Below are 24,136 nucleotides of genomic sequence, written 5' to 3'. Positions count from 1 at the left end.
CCATAGCGACTGCATTTGCCTCCAGACTTGTCAGACACCGTGAGCCGCTCAGGCAAACAGGATCTGGCAGAACCCACCAAGCTGCTGGGCCCCGGCTGTGGCGTGACGGCCGGAGGCAAGAAGCACCTGGACTTCTAGTGGCCCCCCCCTTAGTCGCCGCGTGCAGAATTGTATGACACTCTAATTACGATTGCTAATAGCTATGTAAATATTTTTCTTAATGATTTGACCCTTCAGTCCTTGAAAAAACAGTATTGCAAAATGAGGCCACCGTTGTTCATTTTTTTAACCAACTTTTTATACAGAATCAGTACAGCAGAAGCACTTTCATTTAAAATTTTGTTTTATGCTATATCTACAGAAAATAGGTGATTTTATTTTTAAATAAAAGCAAATAAAATGTCAAAAATTCAAATGCCTTACAGTGGCCATTAGTGTACATGTATTAAGGCACCTCATTCATGGTAAAGTGCATGTTTCAGAATGTTCAGAAAACATTCTGAAATTCAAAACTGTATTTTCTGAAAAACTTGTTTTCTCTTTATTTCTGAAAAAGTCACTTGCCACCAAAAATGCTAAAGTTTTTTAAAAAGTGAAAAATTTGCTAATGTATGAAGCCTGTATAATAAAATGAATTTGCATTTATGCAACCTGTTATTAAATTGATGAAGACAAAATAATATTTTGGGATTAAGACTCCATTAAAGATAATTAGTCCGATAACTAGTAGTTAATAAAGAACTTGAAAGATGGAAAGCAAAGCAAAAGAAGTTGATGGTCTTCTGTTTAGTAACCCTGAACAACTGAAGGCAGCACTGTGAAAGTGTCCACAGATGTAATTCAGGATTGAAATGCAAACTGACAGCTGCACTGAGGCCAGGATACTGAGGAAAATGCACTGAAGCTTGGTGAGAGATCTTCCAGAACGTAGGGCTGAGGCAAAGCAGAAATCTGAAGCTCCCTCAGATTGCCATGGCACCAGGTGAGCCCTTTGTGTCTATGAGCATTGCTGGTATGTTTCTAACCATACAAACGAGTCTTTGGGGTATATAGCATACTGAACCAGTTTTCAGATAAAACATAAGGTTTTTGAATCATAGTTCCATATTCTCAAAGCTTTTGACAAAAAGCAAAAGTCAAAAAGTTGCATATTTAAGTAGAGTCTCAATTTTTAAAAGGCTGTTTAACATTTGTTAGAAGTTGAATTTCCAAAATACATTTTCAAGTATGTTAGAATATTTTGAAGCAGTTATAACTAGCATTTTTAAGTACTTTGCTTTTAATATACCACAAATTATACTTTATTTGTTCTTGACAACATTGTAGAAAACAAAGACTAGGTTTTTAAAACTGTCTAACCAACGTGATGAATGTCAGTCACTTAAAAAAAAACCCACTGTAGCATAAACACATACTGTATACAGCTTTTATTCAGAATTCGAATAATTGAATCAATGACAGCGATTCGCCAGGATGTCAAATCTCTCCATCATATCCTGTCACTACCAGTTTATTTTTTGTGATCAAAATCAAAAAGACAACTATTTTGTCACCTGCTATTTCATTAGTACTAAAAATCAGGTTTCTTCTTCTATTTTTTTTAGAATGTCTGGTTTATTTTTTTCACTTCTTTTAATTCGAAAGACAAATTCTTTCCCATTTTCTTTTCAAAATAAAGTTTCAGAATTGATCTGTCAGTTAAAATTAAAGGGCTTTTATATTAAGCAAAGGTGCTTTTAAAATTTAAAGCAACTCCAAAAAAACCAATTTAGTCCATAGATAATAAATAATGTGCAGATACTCCACAAAAGCTTTGCTGTGTCCTTTGAAAGCATTATGAGCAATCTGAATAAACTCAAATGAGTATTTTAGTCGAGTTATTATTTTAATAACTCTAACCTTTTTCTTACTGTGTTGTGATTCATTTTATACAAACACACAACGGAACAATTACATAGCATTTGACTCTGAAAAGGAAATGTGAGGTCATCAGATATGTGAACTGCTTGTCAAAATACTTGCTAGGTCACTGATTTACCTTCCTGGCTACCATGTCTATAAAATTAATAGCCAATTTCTAGTTAATCTGTGCTTTGCAAATAGATAAATACTATAAAATAGTTGAATGTGCGTATTCGAACCCTATTTTAAATATTAAAGAAACTTTTCAAACTCAGTAAAAGTGCATCTCGAACAATAGTAGTACCTGGGCTTTCCAAAACTCAGATCCAAGGACTCTGCTGTTCTCATTCACCAGCAGGATTTGTAAAAATGAGCTACTGAAGAGGGATGTACATTTTTTGTTTTCCTCCGATAAAAACCCACTCTAAAAATGGTTTTTTCTCCTTCTGGAAACATTATCAATCATCCATGTGCTAATAACTTACTACATGAAAATATTGGTCCTCAATAATGCTACTGTAGGTGTATAGACCATTTTGATACGTTATGAAATATACTCTATTAACAGATCTTTTTTCAATTATCAACTTGCCTCAAAGATAGGCTTAAGTAACAATGCCAAACATAGTATTTGAAATGTCTTCCTATCTGTTAAATGTTCCTAAAACTTGCAAAGCCTGGCTGGCATTCATGTCTTAGGCTAGATGTGCCTTTCTCTAAGAGGAGGTACATGTCTTGGCCGCTGCAGGTCCTGGGGTTCTTAGACCCTCTGAATTTCTCTCTAATAGTCACCAGACAGTTGTCCATTTTTTCTTCCCCTCTTCCATTTATTCTTTAGCTCCACCTCCAGCATCTGCAAATACTAATACTAGACAAAATAAAACGACTTCAAAAGGAAGCAACACTCTGCAATGAATTCCTCATCCATCTTTTCATTTTGAAGAACCAGAGGTGCACACACAGAAGGGAAGTGGGGGACCCTATTCTTTCTGCAGGCCCCAGGTGAACGTCTTTCCTAAACACCATGCTGGTGCTTTCCAAAGACAGTCACATCAACCCCATCGAATTTAAGCACTACTAACCCTCGGTACTTACACTGTGAACTTTAAAACTGGGCAGTGAAGTAATTCGGGACCGATGCAAAAAAAGAGCATTCTTAAGGAACAGAAAAGGAAAGACTTGAGCTTTGCCTTGGTAAGCCAAACATTATACAGAGAAGAAAAACCTTCTTTTAAATCTCGTTAACATTAAGGCGCAGAGCAAAAAGAAATAAGCAGAATATAGATACCATCTAAGATGACAAAAATTCACAAAACAGAGCTGAATCTTGAAATGATACTGCACAAAGGAATCTTAGGAAACTTGGTTATGATTTTTAAGAAAAAGGAGGAAGAAATGATTATGTGAGCCACACTGAGCAGCCAGTTGCTTACCAGTTAAAAGTCAGGAGGCACAGCCTTGGGGGGAAAATATTCTAGAAATTCATTGTAGTAAAAAGCAATTCATTGTAGTAAAAAGCATGTTTTTACTCAGAGTAATTTGAATGTTTCTTATTCGGACATTCAGCTCTAATTCTGTTCACCTGGTCTCCCTAAGTCAGTCAAGTTTGGAGGAAAATCACAGGCTGTCAGTCTGATGCTAAGGACATCATGCACAGACGGACGGTCACCATCCTGGAAGGTGGCATCAGAGCGTCCATGCAGAGCTCCCATCGATAAATACATAAATATACTCACCAGAAAATAAATAAGCAAAAATAAATTATTTCCATGAGTCAGAGACCACCTCCTGGGCACAGGATTCCACGCCTGCCAGGCTGTCCCCAGGAGAGCGCCTGGAGCTCCACTCACAAGGACAGCTCACCTCCCCACGGTGAGGACAGAAGGCACAGTAGCCATTGTGTCCTGCTGGGCCAGGGGGCTTCTGCAGCCGAGCACCCGCTTCTCCAGACTAACCCAGGCTAGGCCACTGCGCCCCGCCAGCTTGACCCTCAGAGGACACGTGTACGTGCCCAAGCGCATGCATGCAGGCCCTCCGCTCCCACAACGCTGCCCTCTCCCCTCCCCAGCTCCTGCACCCAAAGTGCCACACCAGCTTCTCCAAAGTCTGTGCTCTACACAACAGAGCCGTGGCCTGGGGCCGCCTGCCTGACCCCGGCCCAAGTTATAGTCAGCTGCAAACTGTCCCTTCTTGCAGGGAAGAAGCCAGCCAGCAGCAGCTGCAGCACACGCCACACAGAGCCGTTCTCTGACAGTTCTCTGGGCACATGTTCCCTCGGGGAATGGAGGCTGCAAAAATTTCAGGAGGTGGAAATACCTGCATGGGCTACCATACCAGCAGTGCATGTGTGTGCAATCCACTGGAGAAGTGTGCGAGCGTGCCGTGCAGGCTGACACTGAGTAAAACAACGTGCACACGTAAAAAACTGCAGTCAACCTAGAATGGTGTCTCTAAAGGTGCAGCAACTCTGGAGGAGTGAAATTACTAATACACAGCATGCCAGAGAGACGAATCTCAGTGATCTGTTCACAAGTAATTCCTTACCTAGAAAACAGTGGGTGTTGAACTAGAAGGTTCTCTCTTAAAGTCTCCAATTAATTCCTACATTTCTGATCATTTACCTTTGGGAATTAAAAATAAAACAAAAAAAAGAGCAGAGTCCAGTCGAGTGGCAGTGTGCCTCGTCCCCAGAGATTTCTGTCCTTGCAGACGTGTAATCTAGGCTGCCAGAGCCCCAGGCTTTGACTGAAGTTTGCACAGGAAAACTTAGCCACACTGACTTATATGTTGCACAGAACAGACAGACAAAAGTCTCAGACAGGCCTTTTCCACCCAACAAAGGCTTATATTTTCCTCTCCTTTGCTTGGGCTCAAGCACTCCTGCCCTGCGTGCCTGCACTTCAAACATGATCAGATCCGTGCTTCACCGCAAACAACAACTGACCAACAATGGGCCGGCTCCACAGATTTGGGAATGTTTGGCTTAAGCCACCAATGACTGACGGCCTTTAACTCCCACCGGCCGGTCACAGTCTGCGTTGTTGTCTGTTGACGTGTCTGTGCTCATTATTCCTTGACATGCAACCTCCACCCTCCACCCGTCCACGGCGCGGAGAAGGCGAGATTCCAATGGGGACAGCTGGAGTGCTCCAGTCGGAGTGATGCCTCTTGTGCAAAGGGGAGGGAGAGAGAGCAGGGCGGGGGCCCATTCGGGAAGGGCGACAGCTCTCTGAGGGTCTCTATAAGAAATCTACTTTTGAATATACTTCAGGGAAATCATTGTTGAAACAGGCTGACAATGGAAATCTTCCCCCATTGAAAATGCCAATCCTAGTTCCAAAGACAATTCCTCCTTAATAGCTTGTTGCATTTTTAAATTATTTCTAGACTTTGAGCTTTTGACTTAAACGGCTAACTGGGAAATGTTACCATCTTGTATGTACGTAGAGGATATAAATGGGTATAGATCTACACACAGCATTTTAAGTGGGATTTTTTTCTAACAAACACATTTTTGATTTATGAAACCATAAGAATTGTATCTTTAAGGCTCATCAGGATTTAAAATAGAGCATGTATGAAAATAACCATTGGTTTAGAATGTGTTAATCTAACATGGAAACAAAATTGGTAACAGCACACTATAAGGTTAAAAAGAAAACAGTATAATAAAGGAAATACAAAGGCTTTGGCATGGTTTTACAATCAACAATGGTTAACTTTGATATGTAGTTGTGAACAACTGCCAAACACTTAAGTTTAAAACTCTTGCAAGCACTTTTAATTGATTAGGAATGAATTCTAGATGCACAAAATGATTGGACTGTGAACAGTAATACAACTATATCTAAGAACAATTAACTTCTGCTGACCAAAAAGAAACGCTGATTGCATGAAAGTGTGTATAAAACATCTATAGAGTATTCTCGTCAAATATAAATGAAATTAACTTTATTATAGAAATCATTCTGAGGATTTCTAGGGAAGACAAATACTTACATTTGACATAAAACAATTGGATTATATCGAAGACACACTCTACCTTTTAGCTATCAACTTTTTTCTTCCTTGAATTTATATGTTACCCTTTTTTGCACATAAACTTCATCTGTTAACAACCTTTGGAAAACCAACAGATATTTCTTACATAAATCTAGTGCATGTTGTTCCAGGTTTAATTATATGCAAAGGAATGATACAAACTTGGAACATCAGTCCATAAACTATGAACAGATGGGTAGAAGTATTCGATATATCTTGATAAAACTCTTAAATTCATGGCAAAGCTTGTTGGTCATGGTTTCCTTTTTTTTTTAATAACTTCATGACCAACACAGATCAAACATCCATCCAATCTACGTTGTTCTTTTTTTGATTATAACATACAAATGCCCATTTACAAATAATACACCAAAATGAATAAAAGTTTGGATACCAAAATGAAGATTTGTTCCAACTGATATCGTGCCTTCTGTATACAAAGGTCCTTGATCCAAGTCCGCTCCCCGGTGGTACAACACAGGACAGAACTGAAGTGCTTCCAGCCAGCCACTTTTTCTCCTTCCTGAACGCCCAGCTTTGCGTCCACATAGTCACTGACCGAATTAACATGATAGATCCTTTCTCTCTCTCTCTCTTTTTTTTTTTTTACTGTAATCTTGGCCAATATTGAGACATATCAGGTTCACTTCCAGGAACTTGAACTGGAACTGACACACCAGGGGAAATGAGTCCTAGAAGTGGATGAAAGAAATAGCCATGTAGATATTCCCTTCAAGAGACAGGCATGGAGTATGAATTTACAGGTTAAGGAAAAAACCTCTAATGCTTTCTAACATTTTAACTGTGCTTTTAAAAAAAATACTTAAAGTGTTACAAACAAAAGTAGCACCTTTAGAAACCAGATAATGTTCTTACACATTCCTATTGACTCCCAAGTCCCCCACCCAAAAGAAATGAAGAAACCCTCTCATTGTTTGTACGTTTAGCAACGAAATGATCTAGAACACCGGGCTGGTGGTTCTCCAGCTGAGTGGGCGGCACGGAGGAGCCAGGAGGGCGCGCAGTCTTCCAAGAGCACCCACAGCTCCGGCCTCGCCGTCCAGCTTTGCTAACAGTACCTCCCCAGAAAACAGTGTCAGGCCTTGTCCTCACAGACAACTTCTGTGGCCACATTCAGGAAAAACAACTTTGCTTTTCGTCTCTATGGTGTCAAGTTACTAACTAGCTTGACTGAATTTCCCTTTTCGACCAGTTTTCCCCAGAGAAGCCAGCAACACAGAGTTGAACACACCATCCCCCAAGGCCAGGAGCTTCTTTTCAGGTAAGCTGTGAATGGAGGGAGATCACCTGGCCAAAGGAGCTGCGAAGGCCGCCTCTCACCTGTGGAAGTGGTGCCCGAGGTGCCCATGGTCTGACTGTTCATGTGTGTCTGCATGTGCGGGGGTGTGTAGGCATCGTAACTCCGCCCATTCACCGAAGGGCTGGTGGGCAGCATGCAGGAGTAGGAGGACGTCTGGCTGGGGACCGGGGGCTGAGAGGAGAAAGGCAGCCTGTGGTTACTGAGAAGCACATCACAGCCACACCCCCGCTCCCCCCTCCCCAGGAGCTCTGCCCATAGGTCTGACCATTAAAGACGCCTTTGTGGAAAGTGCTGGAATTCCATGTGGTGACCCTAAGATGACACCTCCAACCAGCTCATCCACTGGCCAAGCCAGAGTAAAGACGCCTCGCACCAAACTTCTAAAGTGCCCTAAAGACAGCTGTCCAGCTGGATGGTTGGCACTATTCATAAAGTTAACAGGATTTTTGTCCACTTTTGTCTTAGACCTCTGCTGGCATCCTTAGAGAGCCTATAGTGCGAGGACTTCCATTAAAACACACCGCTGCTCCTGCAGATCCAGTCTGTTTGGCCCCCACACCCCACATCCAAGCTCTGGGGCAGAGCACAGTGGGAGCAGCTCTCTGCAAAGTTCGGTTTAGGGACCAGGGGGCCACTCATGGCTGGACTCATGGGGTGAAAGATCCTCTGAAGAGGCAGGTCAGCAACGACCTCAGGCTCAAGTGGTCAGAAGTGTGACTAACTGCCCAGCCCCTCCTGAGAATCAGCTGCAACTTCCTTACAGACCCAAAAACCCAGACTGGGTTTTATCCATAAATTGTGTTGCTCCCCTCTAAGTGCTTGCAGTGGTGGTATTGAGGAGGCAAACTTTCTCCCCACTAAGTAAGAAATACACAGAGCTGCAACAAAAGCCCTCATGAGTGCTCATGGGCTAAGCCAGGACAGCAAGTTTGGGACGAACAGAAGAAGAAAGTCAGGAACAAAGGAGATGACAGTACTGCTCTGCTCTGCAAGCTGCAGAAATGCTTAACCTTCCAAGACCCACATCCTCAGAGAGGGCGACACAGGAGGGAAGGCTCAGAGGAAGACACTCGCCCTCTGTAAAATGGTTGAAGATTGTGGTCAACAGGATGAACTGATGGACAGACAGACCAGCCCAGCCCCCTACGCACCCCAAAATTCAAAGAGTGATTTTCTCTGAACAGTCGAATCACTGATAATTTTTATTTTCTTTGTGCTTTATAAATGTATGTTTTTTTGAATCATATAAGTTGTGTAATTTTTAAAAGTCAGTATTTGAAATAAGCTGACCCACACCCGTCTATATGTGGAAACAACCCAAACAGAAAAGCAGCATCTAGTTAATGGTTTGTCATCATCCTCCCATTCACACATTTTGTTATCCTCACAGAAACCTAGATGTTGCTGCAATTGACAAAATGAACAGGACTCGTGGTGGCCTTACTAACGTCCAAGGATGACTGCTAATGCCTGGTTCAAGGAGGCAAGCAGGCCTTGAGGGCCATACCAGAATTTCAGCTTCCATCGTTTCTAATTCCCAGCATTACTTCCTCTAGGCAACCTGACTTCTGGAAAATTCCAAGGCAGCTGTAGCAACACCAACTAATGCACTGTTAATCCTTTAATTTACATTAATTGCACTATGGCCAGTAATATCCAGATGCAGTAAAAATAAACGTGAATAATCCCTCTGAAGTTGCTTATCTAGCTGCTCCTGTATTAGTCTGAAGACTATGAAACATGTATTTTGCTATTATTTGGATCAGAAATCCAGCAAAAGATGTTCAGTGGAGAATAAGCAATCTGGGTAGCCCCAGAACTGCTCCCAGCCGGGGTTGCGCTGGCCCACCTCACGCCATCGACATCGCTAAGTGCTGCACAAACAGGACTCCTGGGGCAGTCCCTGCAGAAGGCGCACCCATCTCCTTCCCACCGAGAATCCATGCACTCGAAGGTCTGGCGCATCCTGCCCGCCTGATACGACCGCCATCGTAAAGACTGAACCTGGGACGGGGCCCAGCACATCTGGGGGGACTGAGAGGTGGGCCAGTTGTCATACCAAGTGAACAGCACCCAGCTTTCCAGGTAGGAGGAGGAGCGCCAGACTCACCACGTAAGTCACGGCGAAGACACACACATTTCTCGCAGATGCCTTCTATTCCTTTTTTTATCATAAAACGTAGAAAGAAAACTAGCTTTCCCTCTACGTTAATTATATCCCACTATGCAAACATGAATCCAATTTCTGACCCTTTTTTCTTCCTCACTAGTTTATCACATACACCCTAAATGTTGTCCAAAATGCATACGCAGATCACATATTCATTAATGTGATCTAACATGAATATAACCCAAATTTCATAGATACTAACCCCTTACTATCTAATCACGTGCCCACATCTCTGCCATTTTCTGGTACAAGTTTCACTGGCACCCGAAACATGCCTCAGTTCCACCCACATCATTGAGCTGACATCCTCTTTGAGCACAAGGCACACCGACTTGACCAAACATCAGGTTTTCATTTTTTTATGGGCATGCATCAACCAACCAACCAACTAAAAGACTGGATTGACTGTTTTCATCCCAGACGTGACTCGTCAAGCCGACCACTGCTGTGAGCAAGGCCCCCAGGGGTGCATGCACAGCAGCGAGGTCTCAGGGCCCCTCCATCCGCTAGGCGAGCGGCACTGGCCCCACTTACTTGCATAGGCAGGTTATTCGCCATGGTGAAGCTGGGCATGGGCGGCAGAGCGCTGTAGGAGTTTGTGAGGGCTGTGTCTGTTCGGCCCAACATGGAGCCAGAGGTGAAGGACGAAACTGCGAGGAGAGGGACGCGAGAGTCAGAGGCGAGGGCACACAGGTTTAGACATATAGGTTAGTAGTATGAATATTCAAATTACCAGGCGTGGTGGGTTGTGGGATTGGCTGGTAGACACTGGTGCTGAAACTACTGCTGATGGGGATATGACTAGGTGTGTTGCTGGCCTGTCTCCTCTGATTCCTCAGTTTCTCTTCTCTTCTCCATTTGGCCCTTCGATTAGAAAACCACACCTGGAAGTCAGATGGAACAGGTTAGCCCTGTGCCTACTTCTAGCTCAACCCCACCCCTGCCTGGCTCTTCCACCAGCCCCTCCTCCCCACAAAAAGTATTCAGCAGACTGAACCTGTTACTATTTCTATAAACAAATGGCATTCCTTAGAAGCATCACTGTCCCTGGAAAAGGCAGATGGTCTGAATCACAAAGAAGCAGACCACACAGTCCCCGGGTACCTGTATTCTTGCTTCTGGTAGATCTATTTTGGCCGCTAGTCTTTCTCGGGCAAACACATCTGGATAATGGGTTCTCTCAAACTCTGAAAGAGTAAGTTGAGTTTTCTGTGTTGTGCCAGAACTACATGAAATGTGGCAACCAAGCCCTGGATCAAGCTGGTTCCCGCCTCCCCACTTCCATCACCTCCAACCAATTCCCTTTAAAATGCCGCTGCCCTTAGCACTCACTGTACTAGGAAGAACTATCCCACCAGAACCAAGTTAAATTTCCTTTGGAATTACATCCATTCAAGGACGCTTCTGTGGCCTGAATTAGGCAGATCATTACTCTTTTCTTTATGAGAAGTCAGACTTTTAGTCTTTGAATTACTGGTACATGAAAAGAAGAAAGAAAACACACACACTAAAAAGATGCCCAGGAGAAAAAAAAAAAAGACAGAAGGAAAAAAGGAAGGTTTTCAGCCGTCTCTGCGAAGGGGCCTGCTGAATTTCGCTCTCTGTACTGAAGATGCGGCATTACTTTGACTTCCTGTGTCTCTACTTGAAAACCTCCGTCACCTTTCTCCAGGGCCTCGATCTGCTCTTGGGTGAAGGATGTTCTATTTCTCTGCAGCTTCCGCTTCAGCTGGAGTCGCATTTGGGCCTCATCGGAATCCTCTCCGTTGGAACTGATGGAGTTGGTGTTTTCTCCCCCTCCTTCCTGTTGCTGGCAGCCATCTGGAACAGAAAGGAGAGGACGGTAAGAGAAATTCGGAATCACTCGGAGCCTCCAGAAGGGATCTGTGTAGCCAAAAACCGCAAGGCAGCATATTCTGACCGTCTCACCAAAGCATCCCCAAGGTAACTTGAGTGTGGGCTTCTTCTAATAAAAGGCGGTGGGACACGGTACCTGACTACCACTTTCTTTCTTTCTGTTTTTATCAAGATGAGACTGTACAATACAGACACAGAGTGGCATTTCTTTGAATGACGAAACAGCACTGAATTTCCAATTAGCAGGATCTCTCATAACTCTCCTTGACTGCCCAGGGCCTCGCCCAGTTCCCTCTCCCTGTGGAATTTATTTACCTATGGCCATGTTGGGAAAACAGAAGATTGATGTTCAAGATCTCAGCTGATCTATAATCAGTAATTCCTATCTAATCAATTAGATGTTGATAGGTTTGTAGAAAATGCTATTAAGAAACCAAACCAAGCTTGTAATCTTTAAAAAAATATTTATCTAGTTTTTATTTGAATTCTGCACAGTCAATTTCATTTTAAAGGTTGTGAATTTAGAAGTGCTTGCATTGTTCTGCAGTTTTATTCAACTATTGTATGAGTGTGCTTTGCCTTGACACCTATTACGAGCACAGCTGTAATTATATCATCACCAAGAACAGGCTATAATTGCTGAAAATGGAATTTTATATTTAGATAAAAGGACTGTCCATTCTTTGTAATGTGTTGCACCAGAGAAAAGTAAGATTTCTTTTAAATTTTTAACGTGTAATTTTAAAAAAGAAATAGTAGCGAGTTCACTAACTAGCTAAATACGCGAGGCTGCAGCTGAAGCCTTGGCATATCATTTAAGCGGTACATTTTTAATTAGGGCATTTCCACCACTTTTAACGTGATTTCCATCACTAACCAGGGGAAGTTGCATTGTTTCCCTCGCTGCTCGAGGACAGGGGGAGCGGGCCGCCGGCTCCGTCCGTCCGTCGGTCCGTCCGCCCGGGCCTCGCCTGGCCGGGCCGGTCGGGCCGCAGGGGCCCCGCCCCGGGCGCGTCTGTCACCGCGGACAATGGCCGCGCCTTCAAAGCGCCGGGACGGTGCTGGACGGGGCGGCGCGGGCGGCCGGCCCTGCCGCCATATGGGCCCCGGCGCGGCCCCGAGGGGCCACCCGCGCTTGAATGGCGCGGCGCCTTTCAGCCGCACAAAGCGGCCGTAAGGGAAACCATTAAACCGCGGCCGGCGCGTCGGCAAACTCGGGCGGGCGGAGGGCCCGGCCACAATGCGGCGGGCGACAAAGGGATGCTCCGGGGGCGTGCGGCGCGCATTGTGCCCGGCCGGCCGCGGGCCGCGGGGCAGCGCCCACCCCGCCCGGCCGTCATCAATCACTGTCCGCGGGCGGCCGGGCGGGGGCGCGGGGGGCGACACTGGGGGACAGAGGGGATGGGGACACGAGGGGACAGAGGGGATGACCACACGGGGAGATGGGGGACATGGGGGCACAGAGGGAATGGGGAGATGGGGAACACGGGGGGGACAGAGGGGATGGGGACACGGGGGACACAGGGGGACAGAGGGAATGGAGGACACGGGGGGGACAGGGAACGAGGAACAGAAGGGATGGGGGACAGAGGAGAGGGGAGACACGGTGGAGAGGGGCACGGGGGACACGAGGGACAGAGGAGATGGGGACACAAAGGGGAAGGGGACAAGGGAGAGGGGAACGGGGGGACACGGGGTCACAGAGGATGAGGGACACTGGGGGACAGAGGAGAGGGAGTACAGAGGAGATAGGAAACAGGGGACGGGGAGGGAGTATACGAGGGATGGGGAAAGGGGATGGTGAACACGGGGGACATGGGGATGGGGGAGGGGGATAGAGGAACGGGGGAACAGGCGGGAGGGGAACAGGGAGGACGGAGCAGAGGAAATGGGGGACGGGGGGGGGGGAACAAGGGGACGAGGAAAAGGGCAGGGGGCGGCTCGGGCGGGGGCAGCTCTCCGGGTCCAGCCTCGATGGCCGCCCGCGCTCCGGGCCCGCGCTCCCCCGGAAGCGGCCCTGCCGGCCCAGAAAGGCCTCGCGGCCGCTTCCGGAAGACACGCCGGCGCCGTCCAGGAGCCGCGCTCCCTTCTGGAACATTCGCCCCGGCTCAGCGCTGCCGGCCCCTCGGACGCCCAGGTGCCCCCGACGCCGGCCTCCGCGCGCGCGCGCGCGCACGCACACGCGTCCTCGCACGCACACGCTCACGCACTTTCTCGTCCTCACAGTGCCACACGCGCATTCACACACGTTCTCAGCCCCACGGCCTCACACATTCCCTCACATTCTCAAGCGCACGTTCGCACGCACATTCACTCACAATCACATTCTCTCACATTCTCTCACACATTCCCTCACGCGCGTTCTCACTCACGCTTACATTCACCCACACATCCGCTCACGCGTCCCCACATTCCCGCACGCGCGTCCCCACGCGGCCGGGCGCGGCCTCGACGGCGGCGCGAGGGCGGGCCGGGCGCGGAGGGCGCTGGGGCGGCGGCGCGTGCGCGCGGGCCTTGGCGGGAAGGCGCGGCCGGGGGCGCGGGGCGCGCCGGGAGGAAGGCGGAGGACGGGCGTCCCGCCGGGGGCGCGCCGGGGCGCGGGGCCTCCCTCCGCCGGCCGGGCCCGGGGCGGGTCGGTCCCCGTCGGCCGTCGCGCTACGCGCCTAATTGGCGGCGGGGCCGCGCCGTGTCCGGTCTCCGGTGGAGCGCTCCTGCAGCTGTCTCCGCCAGCGAGACGCTCATTCATGTCGCCTTAATGAGAAACAAAACGCTCTCTAATGAGCAATTACGCCGCCGGGATTGTTCCCGGAGCGGATTCCGCGAGTGACAGCCGCGTCCTTTGTGCGGGTCCGCGCCGCGGCGCCGCCGGCCCGGCCTCGCCCGCGCCCGCTGCCCCCGCGCTCGCTCTCCCCGCCCCGGCGCCGCGCGCTCTTTACCTGGCGCGGGCTGCCCCGGCACCGCCGTCCCCGGGTACCAGCCCGGGCGCGCGCCCCAGCTGCCGGCCTGCCCGTTGAGCATCCTCAGTTTGTCGTACATGCCGTCCGCGCCCATCTGTTGCTTTTCGCTAGCCAGGTTGCGGAGAACTCGGTTGATGGAGGACACCTGCGGAGCGGACCGGAGGCCATAAATGGCGGCGGCTCCCGGCACGCGGTGCCCTGCCTCGAGTCCCGCCTCGGCCCTGCGCCCCCGCGACCCGCGCAGAGCCCCCAGCCGTCCCGGGGCAGAGGGCGAGTCCGCGGGGACAGCGCGGGCAGGCGGCGGCCGCCTCCCGGGCTGGGAGGGCGCGGGCTGGGCTCGGGGCCTGACTCGCGGGGCGCCCCTTGTTAAGCCGGCCCCCAGGACACGGCGCTGGGGTGAGAGCGCGCGTTCGCACGGGGTGGGCGTGGACGGCCGGCCCGCAGGCGGCTGGAAGCTGCTTCCGTTTGCATCTCCCTGCTCGCTTCCCGCGCCTGCCCCCGGGCCTCCGCCCTCTGCGTGGCAGCATGCAAATGAGCCGGACCGCTCCCCACACTTGACTCCCATTTTGCGGAAGGTCATAGAAAGGTCAAGGTGGTCTGGACACCCCAGGCACAGAGGAGACGCGCGGAGCAGGAGGAGAGGGGCCCCACGGGGAGGGGGAGACGGCAGGGGGGGCGAGCGCGCGGGGCACTTACACTCGGTATGTTATCGTTGGTACAGACCCCCTCGGACAGTAATCTGTCTCGGATTTCCCAAGCAAAGATGGACGGGCACTCCCGCTTATACTGGGCTATTTTGCTTACAACTTCTGGAGTCGCTACTCTCGGTTTACTACCACCGATTGCCCTGGGTCTGATGGAGCCAGTCTCGTAATACCTGCCCAGAATTTTACTCACACATCCGTTGGACACCTGCATAGGGGAAGTGGACAGAAAACCACATTATTAATAATTTCAAGACAAAAATAAAATTGTTTAAGTATGCATTAAACAATGACAAGCTTACGTTTTGATTGTCCAGCACTTGGACTTTTGCATCTGCATGGGTCTATAACACAAAAATATACCTTCAATGGTACGAGAACTTACTGTAGAGAGCTTTTTTCTTAAAATTACATTTGTAGCCCTAAAAACTACAAATATGATGATACTTTGAAACAGCTTGAACTAAAAAAACTAATTTAAAAGTTTTTTTAAAAAAAAAACTGTTTTCTTAAACACTGCCTGAAGATGCATCAAAACGAAGTCAGATTAATTTTTTTTGTGCTGACCTTGCTTAAAATGGTGTTATGTTTTAATGAGCAAAGGGGAAAAATAAACTGAAGTTTTACTTATTTTTCCTTTAAAAATATGCCCAATTGAGTAATGTGCATTAGGGAGGGAGTTAAATAATATTTGTCTTTTTAAATCAATATATATTCTTCATGAATATGAAGAAACCAAATCTCTCAAAACCTGAGGTAAGCATGGGATGGGGGAGGGGAATGAAATTATGCCAGTTTATATAACTCATTTTATTATAGTTCATAAACTGTTACCACAACGAATGTTTTTACCAAATGAAAAGAGAAAGATGTTTGCTTTCTTAAAAAAATCACCCACAATTTTTTTTCTTAAGCGGATGAGTTATCTTAGGAGACTGACCCAGGCTGAAAGAGATAGGGAAGGATGGTGGAGGAGCCGGAAAGCGGGAAGGCGGGGGTGGGGACTGGGGTGGGGTCCACAATCGGCAGCGTTTACAGTAAGAAAGGAGAAGAGGGCGTTGAGAGTGGAGGGCCGCGGGGGCGGCAGGGGCGGCGCCGGGAGGATCACCTGCAGAATTCGGGAAATGTCGCACGGCCGGGCCCCGCTGTGCGCTAGCTCTACGATCTTCTGCCGGGTGGAGTCCGGCAGTGGTCGCCCGTTGACAAAGACACCACCGAGCTGATTCACTCCGCTGTGACCTGAGGAAAGGGAGAGGAGAGCAGAGCAGAGCAGAGTGGAGAGAAGAGGAAGGAGAGTAGAGAGAAGAGGAGGAGGAGGAGGAGAGAAGACAACCACAATGCATCCTCAGCTCCCTGCCAACCGGTGCGGTGCCAACCTCGGCAATCAGGTCCCTGCTATCGATCACAAATGACCACAGGACCACACAGCCAGGCAGGGCACCAGGCAGCCCAGCCCCACACAGCCGTGCTCCTGCCCACCGGGCTGCAGAAGCACCAAACAGACAGACACGCCAAGGAGCGAGAACTCACACACCTCACTACCGCCATCACCCCAGCAGTGCCCCAGTCCACTGCCCCTCTGCATAGACACCCCAGCCAGCCTCTGAACCCACAAGGTGCGAATAATCGACTCAAAAAAATCCTCCCAAAGATCCCCTCTGAGTGTCACCGCAAATCATGGGTTCTCCAGAACCCATACTGAATCTCCAAGGTCTCTGCATTGTCGGAACTGTGATAGCAAGCTCTACAGCCCTTCCATGCTCCCTTGGACGCTACAGTCCAGCCACGTTTGCTGTCACACTCCACACTCTGGCGAAGGCACCGGACGAACATTGGGGTTTAGAACAAGATAGGAGAAGAGAAGGGAAAGGAGTAGAGAAGAACCAGAACAGCAAATCTGTGGCTAGTGAACCCCCAACCTGGTTTCAGCGCCTCCACTGCAGGGTGAGGGTCAGAGCTCCAACCACCAAGTAGTCGGGCAGCCGCAGTGCGGCCGAGCTGGGGAGTCTGTCCGCACCCACGACCGCTGGCTTCACTTCCGCTGCTAAACTCAGCCCTCCCCACAGCCAAGGACAGATAGCAGCAAAAATCAAAAAGCGAAAAGAAAAGGAAAACAGCACAACACAGTGTCTCCCATCCCTCCTTCATCTTATCTCACAACCTCAGCCCATTGTCTAATCTAAGGAAACAGGGAGAGGGAGGTAGTACCCCTCTGTAGCCCCCTCCCCAGAAACCACGGGCACAAATAAAACCAATTGCCAATTTCCACTTCCTTAAAAATCTCCAACCTGCAGCCCCGACTCTAGAGAGCGGCCCTTCCAGGAGAAGACGTGGCTCCCTGCTCGCCTCTCCTCTCCTCTCCTCTCCTTGGAGCCTCTGATAAATTGACTCCAGGAGCCTGAGCTTCTTAGCAATAAATAAGCTCCAAATATAGAAGAGGGGGGAAAATATGATGAGCCTCTCTGACATTTGTCTTTAAAATAAAACTAGCTGCACGTCAAGTTTGAGCTTAATTTCTGGAAATAGGCGGAAGTCGCTCCGGATCATGCATGGAAGGCTAATTGAAAAGATCAGTCGGGGCGCTTGTGGCAGCCTTGTCACTTTGTGACAGTGCTCCGCTCCGGGAAATTGCATCGTCACGACAAACGGGACCGTGATAAAACGACCCTTTCCGTCCTTATTTGTAGATCACTCAGACGAGATTGAACTGCGCTCGCCTCCCCTTCCAGGGGAGCCGCGTTTTCAGGGTAGCCCGAGGCTTGGGGCGGAGGGGGCCCTCACTGAGGGGGGCCGGAGCCTCAACTCGATGAGAAGTGACAGGCGTTGGGGGATCTGGGCTCTGGCCGGGCCAGCGCGAGCGGGGACATCGCGGAGACAGCGCTCCTCCAGCAGAACGAGGCCTGCTCCGCGCTTCCTGCGGCGCCTCCCGTCCCCTCGCTGCCCGCCGTGGCCTCGCAGGACCTGTCAGCGCTCCAGCCCCGGAGCCGCCTCTGGCAGAGGGAGCCTTCCCGGAAAGAGAAGGCCGTACCGGCGCGGCCGACACAGGGTCCCAAACTTCACGCCCGGCCTGGGCAATTCCAGGCCGAGAACGCCCAGGCCTGCGCGGCCGCCTAGCCCTGGCCTTGCCGCCTCCTCCTGCAGAGACGGCGCGCCCCTGCGCACCACCGCGGCGGGGCTCCCGAGACGCGGGCCAGGCCGCGTCGCCAGCATCGAAATGGCAGCGAGGACGCGCGGCTCTAAGCGCCCCTTCAAAGGTTAAGCCTCAATCATTGTGTCCCTTCCCCAGGGACGGCTGGCGCTCTCGCCCAGTGGCGATGATTATGCGCCTAGAATTCGACCGCGAAGCATCTAATAGGAAAACATATGGTGTCAATTTGGATGCTCTGCGCCTCGCGCACACCCGGGAGCGAGCGGCACAAAGCCCCGCAGGCCGGCTCGCGACCCCGCGCCCCTCGGGGCCCGCCGGCCAGGCCGCAGCGGCAAACGCTCCGCGCTGCGCCCGGCCGGCCCGCGAGAGCCTGCGGCTGGGGAGCCCGAGCCGCAGGGGAGAAGCCGGCAGCCAGGAGGGGTGGGCAGGGCCTTCGCCTCGCCAAGGAGGGTGCCGCCCGGGCCAAGCCCCGGGGCCTGGCAGGTTCTGCACAACTAACCCGCCTTAAAGCGCGCCGCCTTTGCCCCCTCTCCTGCGCATCGCGCCCACCAGCCGCGGAAGCACCAGGGGGCTGCTAGCGCTTCCAGGACAGATGGATCCGGGGCCAGGGCCCCTCCTTGTCTGCGTTTCGGCAAAGGGAGGTTGCTAGAAGACTCAGGCCTTCTGGCAGCACTCCGGCTACAGCTCAGCCCTTAAACCGCATCCAGGCTCCGCACCTCAACCCGAGCCTAGTCTCTCGGGCCTCCAGGCCCCCAGGCTCGCCCTGCCACATACCAGCCCCCACGCACTGAGCAGGAAGGCGAGCTGGGGCCCAAGGGGCCTGGGCAGAGGGAGGACGGGAGGCCCGAGAGCCCAGGAATCAAAGCACTGCGGGGCAGAACGAGCGGACCCACACAGTTGCAGCCACCAGGGCAGGGCTTCCTCAACTCCTCCGCTTGACCCCCACTCTCTTCCCAGCGCTGAGAACACTGTACCAGCCCCACGGAGCGAGTTTACCACCTCCACCCCACGGCGGGCCTGGGCGCCCGCTCCCCTCGCCTTCTGGGCCCCTGGCTGGGGTGGGGAGGGGAGGAGCTGCCCTGAGAGTAACTGGGGAGGGGAGCCCCCCCAGCCCCCCGCGACGGTGGAGTCGTTCAGTCCTGGCTGAACCCAAAGGGGCCTCCTTCTCCTCGAGCAGCCAGGAGAAGCCTCGCCCCGCCCTGCTCAGCCCAGCCCCTCTCTCTCTGGGGTCAGAGCCCGGGCAGGGGCGGGGAGGGGGTGTGAGTTACAGGATTTGGGGGGATGGGGTTTCTCTACCTCAGCTCCGCAAACTCAAGCCGGCTGCTCTGAAGGGCCCAGCCCCTGTTCTTCCAAGAGCCAGAACAGCCGAGCAAACGCCCTCCCCTCTCGGGTTGCAAGGCGCGGAGGGGGCGCAGCCGCCTCAGGTCCCCGGGCCCCTTCCCTCGCGGGCGGCCTGGCCAGCGCGGACGCCGCAAATCTCTGCGCCCTCCCTGACCTGACCTCAGCGCGCCCCAGCCCACAGTCCGAGAAAGACCAGAGGCACTTACTGTTCTGCATGCTGGCGCTGGCTGGGGGCCGCGGGATCCCACGGGGCTCGAAACTGGGGCTCTGTTAGCGAGAATAGAGGCATCAGTCCGGGCCCTCGCCAGGTAGGCCTCTCTCCCGACAGAGGATGGCCTGGAGCCAGGACAGGAGAAGGCCCCTTCTTTAGGAAATAATGATCCACTCAGTCGCTTGGGGCGATCTGAGGGTCATCCAGCTCTCCAGAGCATGCAAAGGCTACCCTCTGGGCTACAAATAAAAGCCTCCAATACACCCAACCTCGTTCCCCCAAATCTCTTAGTAGTTAACCCTTTAATCAGGAGACATGATGTCTCGATTTTGAATTTTTTCTTCCATGTGAACAACAATGAGGCAGCCTTCTGATTCTTGCGAGTTTTGGAGCCCAAAGCAGCCACCACAGAACTTGCCTGAAATCTGGGATGTCTGTCCACTCTTAGAAGAAAAGGTCTCACACATCTGCGCGCCCTAGTGAAGTCTTCCGCCTAAGACAAAACAGGAGAGAAAGGTCAAACTGTGGCTAAAAAGCACAAGCCCACCAGCTCTATGAGCCACACTCTCAGGAGGGAAAAAAAATATGCAACTAGGGCTCAAACTGCCACGAAACCCCCAATCCCAGAGTTACACCCTTATTTCCCACAGCCTCTCCTGCAGAAGTCCCCACCTCTTGGAAGTGGCTGCTCTGGCCTGGCTTGGGGAGAATTGGAGAATCTGACAAGTTGGGGTCCCATTTTGCAAAAATATCAGAAACCAGGAAAAGGGGAGGATGGGAGAAACAGTGGGGTGAGGATTGGAGGCCGAGGACTAATACCTGAAGTTCAGAGGGGAGGGGAGGGGGTCCAGAACTTCACGGGACCTGAGGGTGCAGGCAGGGCCGGCTGAGAGGGCTGCAGAGCCATACTCCGTCCTCAAGGAATTACACCATCCAGTTGCCCCCTGGCCCCCAGAACCCAACTCTCTGCTTACCTCTTTATCCTCCACTCTCGCCCCTCAAAGCTTTCCAGTCAGGCCCCCACTCCACCCAGCTCCCAGCCTTTCTGGGACTTTGAAAGTGGCAAGCCCAACTTTTTCCCCCCAAACCTCACTTATTGTGATTAACTTCTCTTGTGGTGTTTAGATCTCCCCCTTTTACTGTACTGTGACACACGCTGTCTACCTCGCCTCACTGCTTTAAAAAGTATGAACAGGAGGGGGTGAGCGTGGTCGACAAAGCCTACAGACAGCGAACAATGGCTTCTGTTCTCTAGCTCTCCCAAACCCAAAGAGCAAAACCGAGTCTCCCCAACCAGCAACACAGCTTCCCAGCACACGTACCAACAACCCACCAACTCACAAAGGGAACGGAGGGACACGTCTAGCTTTGTAAGTCCTAACCCAGTGCGGGTCCCTCAAGCTTCACCCTCCACCACCCCCTCCCTGCCGTGCCCTAAGAAGGTGGTTCTGGGGGGATAGAAAAGTAATTTCTTGTTATAAATATCTGGAGGTAATTGTGTTACTGGTGTGAGTTGTTAGGGGCTGTAAAAAGATACAACGGCACCGCAGGGAGCTCAATTGGGGAGAGAGAGTTACAATAAAGACCCATTCAGGAGGTTTGCAAAAAGAAAAAACAAAAAGAGGTAAAATAATTAAATAGTCACAGCATCATTTCTCCTTGTTATTTAAAAACCTAAAATATTCATTCTTGTCCCTGTTTTACGTATTGCAATATTATTAATTTTGCCTGCCTGCAAGCAAAGAATTCCAAGAAACACATTTTATTCTCTTCAAGGCCATTCGTGGTCTAATTTATTAACTAGCTGGGAGGCCGGCTAAATCCATAAAAATGAACTTAAGAGGAGGACTTTTTCCCAGCTTCTGACTGCGGCCTGGTACATGCTGGAGAGGAGGCGGCGCAGGCCAACCCTCGTGGGTTGGCTCCCAAGGCCTCCCTCCTGTGTCCGAGTCCCCGCGGCCACAGTCATGCCCGGGACAGGCAGAAACCCCAGCTCCGCGCAGAATGTGCCCCAAGTGGGACTCTGAAACTTGGGAGCGGCGGCAGCCGGGCATGGAGAGGAGCTCCCTGGAAGGGGAGAGACTTGCCGCTCTGTTCTCGGTCAACCACACTGTTCTCAGCCACCACTGAAGGCCCCCGCCGGGCCGCCCGCTCTCGAGCCGTTTTAAAAAACTCACTCGCTGATTCTGGAGGGGCCTAGCGGAATAATTTTCGAAGCAGCTGGGAAGGTGGAAGCATTTCAAGTTCCGGTTCTGCTCCACTCCCACCCCCCTCGCGGCTAAGCAGCTACCTAATTACTTAAGTAATCCTTAACGCTCAGTGCAGAAGCAGCCCGGGAAGCGTGCACGCCGACACCGGAAGCAGGCCTGCGCCGAGAGGCCGGACCCCCAGCCGAAGCCAGAGCCCCCCAGCTCGGCCCGGGCTTCCTACGGCCCGAGCCGGGTGGAGGACTGCGCCGGGACCGAGGCGTCTCCAGAAACCGCGGAGGCGCCGGGCCTTGGTGCACTAGGCCACTGGGCCACTGAATCCCGCACCCCGGCACAACCTCAGCTTTCAAACGCCGTGGTTTTAATTACTTAGCTCTCAGAATCCATCCCCCGACTCCTTAGCTGAGGTGAGGGGGAGAGCTCATTTTCGGCCCTCCCGGCCCCCAGCCAAAGAGTAATTAGCGATTAAGATGACACAGTTTTACTCTCCCGGGCTAAATAAGATAACAAGTAATCGCACTGCCTCAGACGCCCGCAAAGGTCACCGGCCATCAAAACGCACTGTCCGCGCCGCGACTACCGCTGCTCCGCAAGCTCGCTAGGCCTTCGAGCTCCTCGCTGTGCATTACATTTTCCGCTCCCGCCCCTCCTCAAACCCACCCAAGTTCGAGTTAAACGTCCGAATCGCTTAGGGGGCTCTGCAGAGTAAGAGGGAAAAAGAACCCACGTTCACTTTGTTTTTAAAGTTTCTAGAAATCACTCGTGACTGGAGGGCCAGGTTTTTGCACTCGAAAAAGAAAGCATTTCCACTTGAAATTCGACTCCATTTCCCCCCAATTACACTTGCTAAAATTCAGGGCTATTATGGTGCCGGGAGCCTGAGAAACCTGCGCAAGGGAAGAGGCAACAACTTCATGAACTTTGAAAAGACACTTTTCCTCCCGGGGTCTTCGAACGAAAAGCTCTCCAATTACTCCGACTAATTAGCTGGGAGAGGATATGCCCGGACGAAGGAGAAAGCCCATGCTTTCATATTGATTTTCTTTTAAGGCCTCACAAAAAAATCAAGGGATTTGGATTTTTTTTAAAAAATGAAATCCACCGTTCCACCTCGAAACGTGTAGAAACGGCAACACCGGGTGCAGCTTCATCAGAGAAGGCAAGGGAAAATACCCACCGAGCGCTGGGACTGGAGGGCCCAGGGAGACCCCGCTTTCGCAGGGCGAGGGCGAGTATCGGGGAGCCGGGGAGCAGAGAGTTCCCAGGTCGCGAGCTCCGCGCTCGAGTAGGGCGGAGAGCCGGGGGCCCGGGGAAGCTGACAGTCCTCCGCTCGGCCCGGCTCCTGGGGGCGCAGCCGGCGGCCCGCGGCTGCCTCCCTGCTCGCGCGCTCCTGCTCCCGGCCTCGGCGGCGGCCGCCCCGCGCCGGCTCTGCTCGGGCTGGCGGCGGGCGCGCCCTGGGCGCCCCAGTGCTGGGTCTCGCCGGCGCCGAGCCGAGCGCCGCACAAAGCCGGGCGCGGGTGCGCGGGGGCCGGCTCCTCGTGCTCCCTCGGCGCCCGCTCACGGCGCCCGCTGGCCCCCGGCTGGACAAAGCCGCCGCCGGGTTCTGCGGCCGTCCAGGCCTGTGCACCGCGCAGCCTCTGCGTCCTCGTCCGCGGCCGGGGCATCTGGCGGCGGGGCCGGGGCGGCCGCTGCGATGAGCCCGCTGCTCCTGGAGCTCAGCCGCGTGGCGCCGGCGCGGTGCAGCCGCCCTCCCGGCGCCCCGCGTCCCGCGCCCGCCGCCCCCGGACACGGGCTCCCGCTGGAGGCAGAAAGTTTGGGCTCCCGCGTGGAAACTTCTCCGGCGAAGGAGGGGGAGGGGGCCGGCGAGAGCGAGGAGGAGGGGGAGGGGAGAACTGCCTGGAGAGTGCCCTGGGAATGGAGCGAGAAGAAAGGGGTGGACTCACCTTTACGAGGCATCCTCCCTCGGCAGAGCTCCTGTCAAGAGTTTGGTTCGGTTGGGGCTCTTCTGGTGGCTGTTGCTGCTGAAAGCCCACCAGTGTTGGAAAGGACGGTGCTTTGGAGGAGTTGCTGGCGAGAGTTTTCTCCGCGGACGCTGCTGGTTTAGTGTGTGCGAGCGATGCTCAGATCCCTGGAAGGAGACAGAGATTGACAATAAAATGGGCTGTCAGCGCCCGAGAGTGAGCGAGAAAGAGTGTGGGTGAGGGAAGTGGCTGCAGCCAGCACACCTATGCTGATTGGTGATGGCTCAAGTGTGCTAATGTGTGTGCCGGCCCGGCC

General features: G+C 51.7%; 2 protein-coding genes across 3 annotated transcripts in view; one reads left to right on the top strand and one right to left on the bottom strand.

Annotated features, from left to right (window-relative positions):
• ELP4 (elongator acetyltransferase complex subunit 4) overlaps positions 1-2,108 on the top strand; it is a 238,843-nt gene extending 236,735 nt beyond the window's left edge. Inside the window, exon 10 of one of the 2 annotated variants that reach the window (XM_046637835.1) lies at positions 7-2,108. In XM_046637835.1, the coding sequence (XP_046493791.1) occupies positions 7-138 (132 nt within the window). In that variant the 3' untranslated portion in view covers positions 139-2,108. The remainder of the gene's footprint in view (positions 1-6) is intronic. The other variant, XM_046637836.1, reaches the window with a different exon arrangement.
• Positions 2,109-6,301: 4,193 nt separating this feature from the next.
• PAX6 (paired box 6) lies at positions 6,302-19,702 on the bottom strand. Its single transcript, XM_046637552.1, has 11 exons — positions 19,648-19,702; positions 15,989-16,191; positions 15,255-15,296; positions 14,945-15,160; positions 14,228-14,393; positions 11,097-11,255; positions 10,539-10,621; positions 10,168-10,318; positions 9,969-10,084; positions 7,285-7,435; positions 6,302-6,635 (listed from the first exon to the last, which is right to left on the bottom strand). The coding sequence occupies exons 1-11, from the start codon at positions 19,655-19,657 to the stop codon at positions 6,550-6,552; spliced, it is 1,383 nt and encodes a 460-aa protein (XP_046493508.1). The 5' UTR covers positions 19,658-19,702; the 3' UTR covers positions 6,302-6,549.
• Positions 19,703-24,136: the final 4,434 nt, after the last annotated feature.

Source organism: Equus quagga, chromosome 14 (assembly GCF_021613505.1).
Source record: "Equus quagga isolate Etosha38 chromosome 14, UCLA_HA_Equagga_1.0, whole genome shotgun sequence".
Taxonomy (NCBI): Eukaryota; Metazoa; Chordata; class Mammalia; order Perissodactyla; family Equidae; genus Equus; species Equus quagga.
The sequence above is the reverse complement of the archived record's forward strand: the minus strand, read 5'-3'. Positions and strand labels throughout refer to the sequence as shown.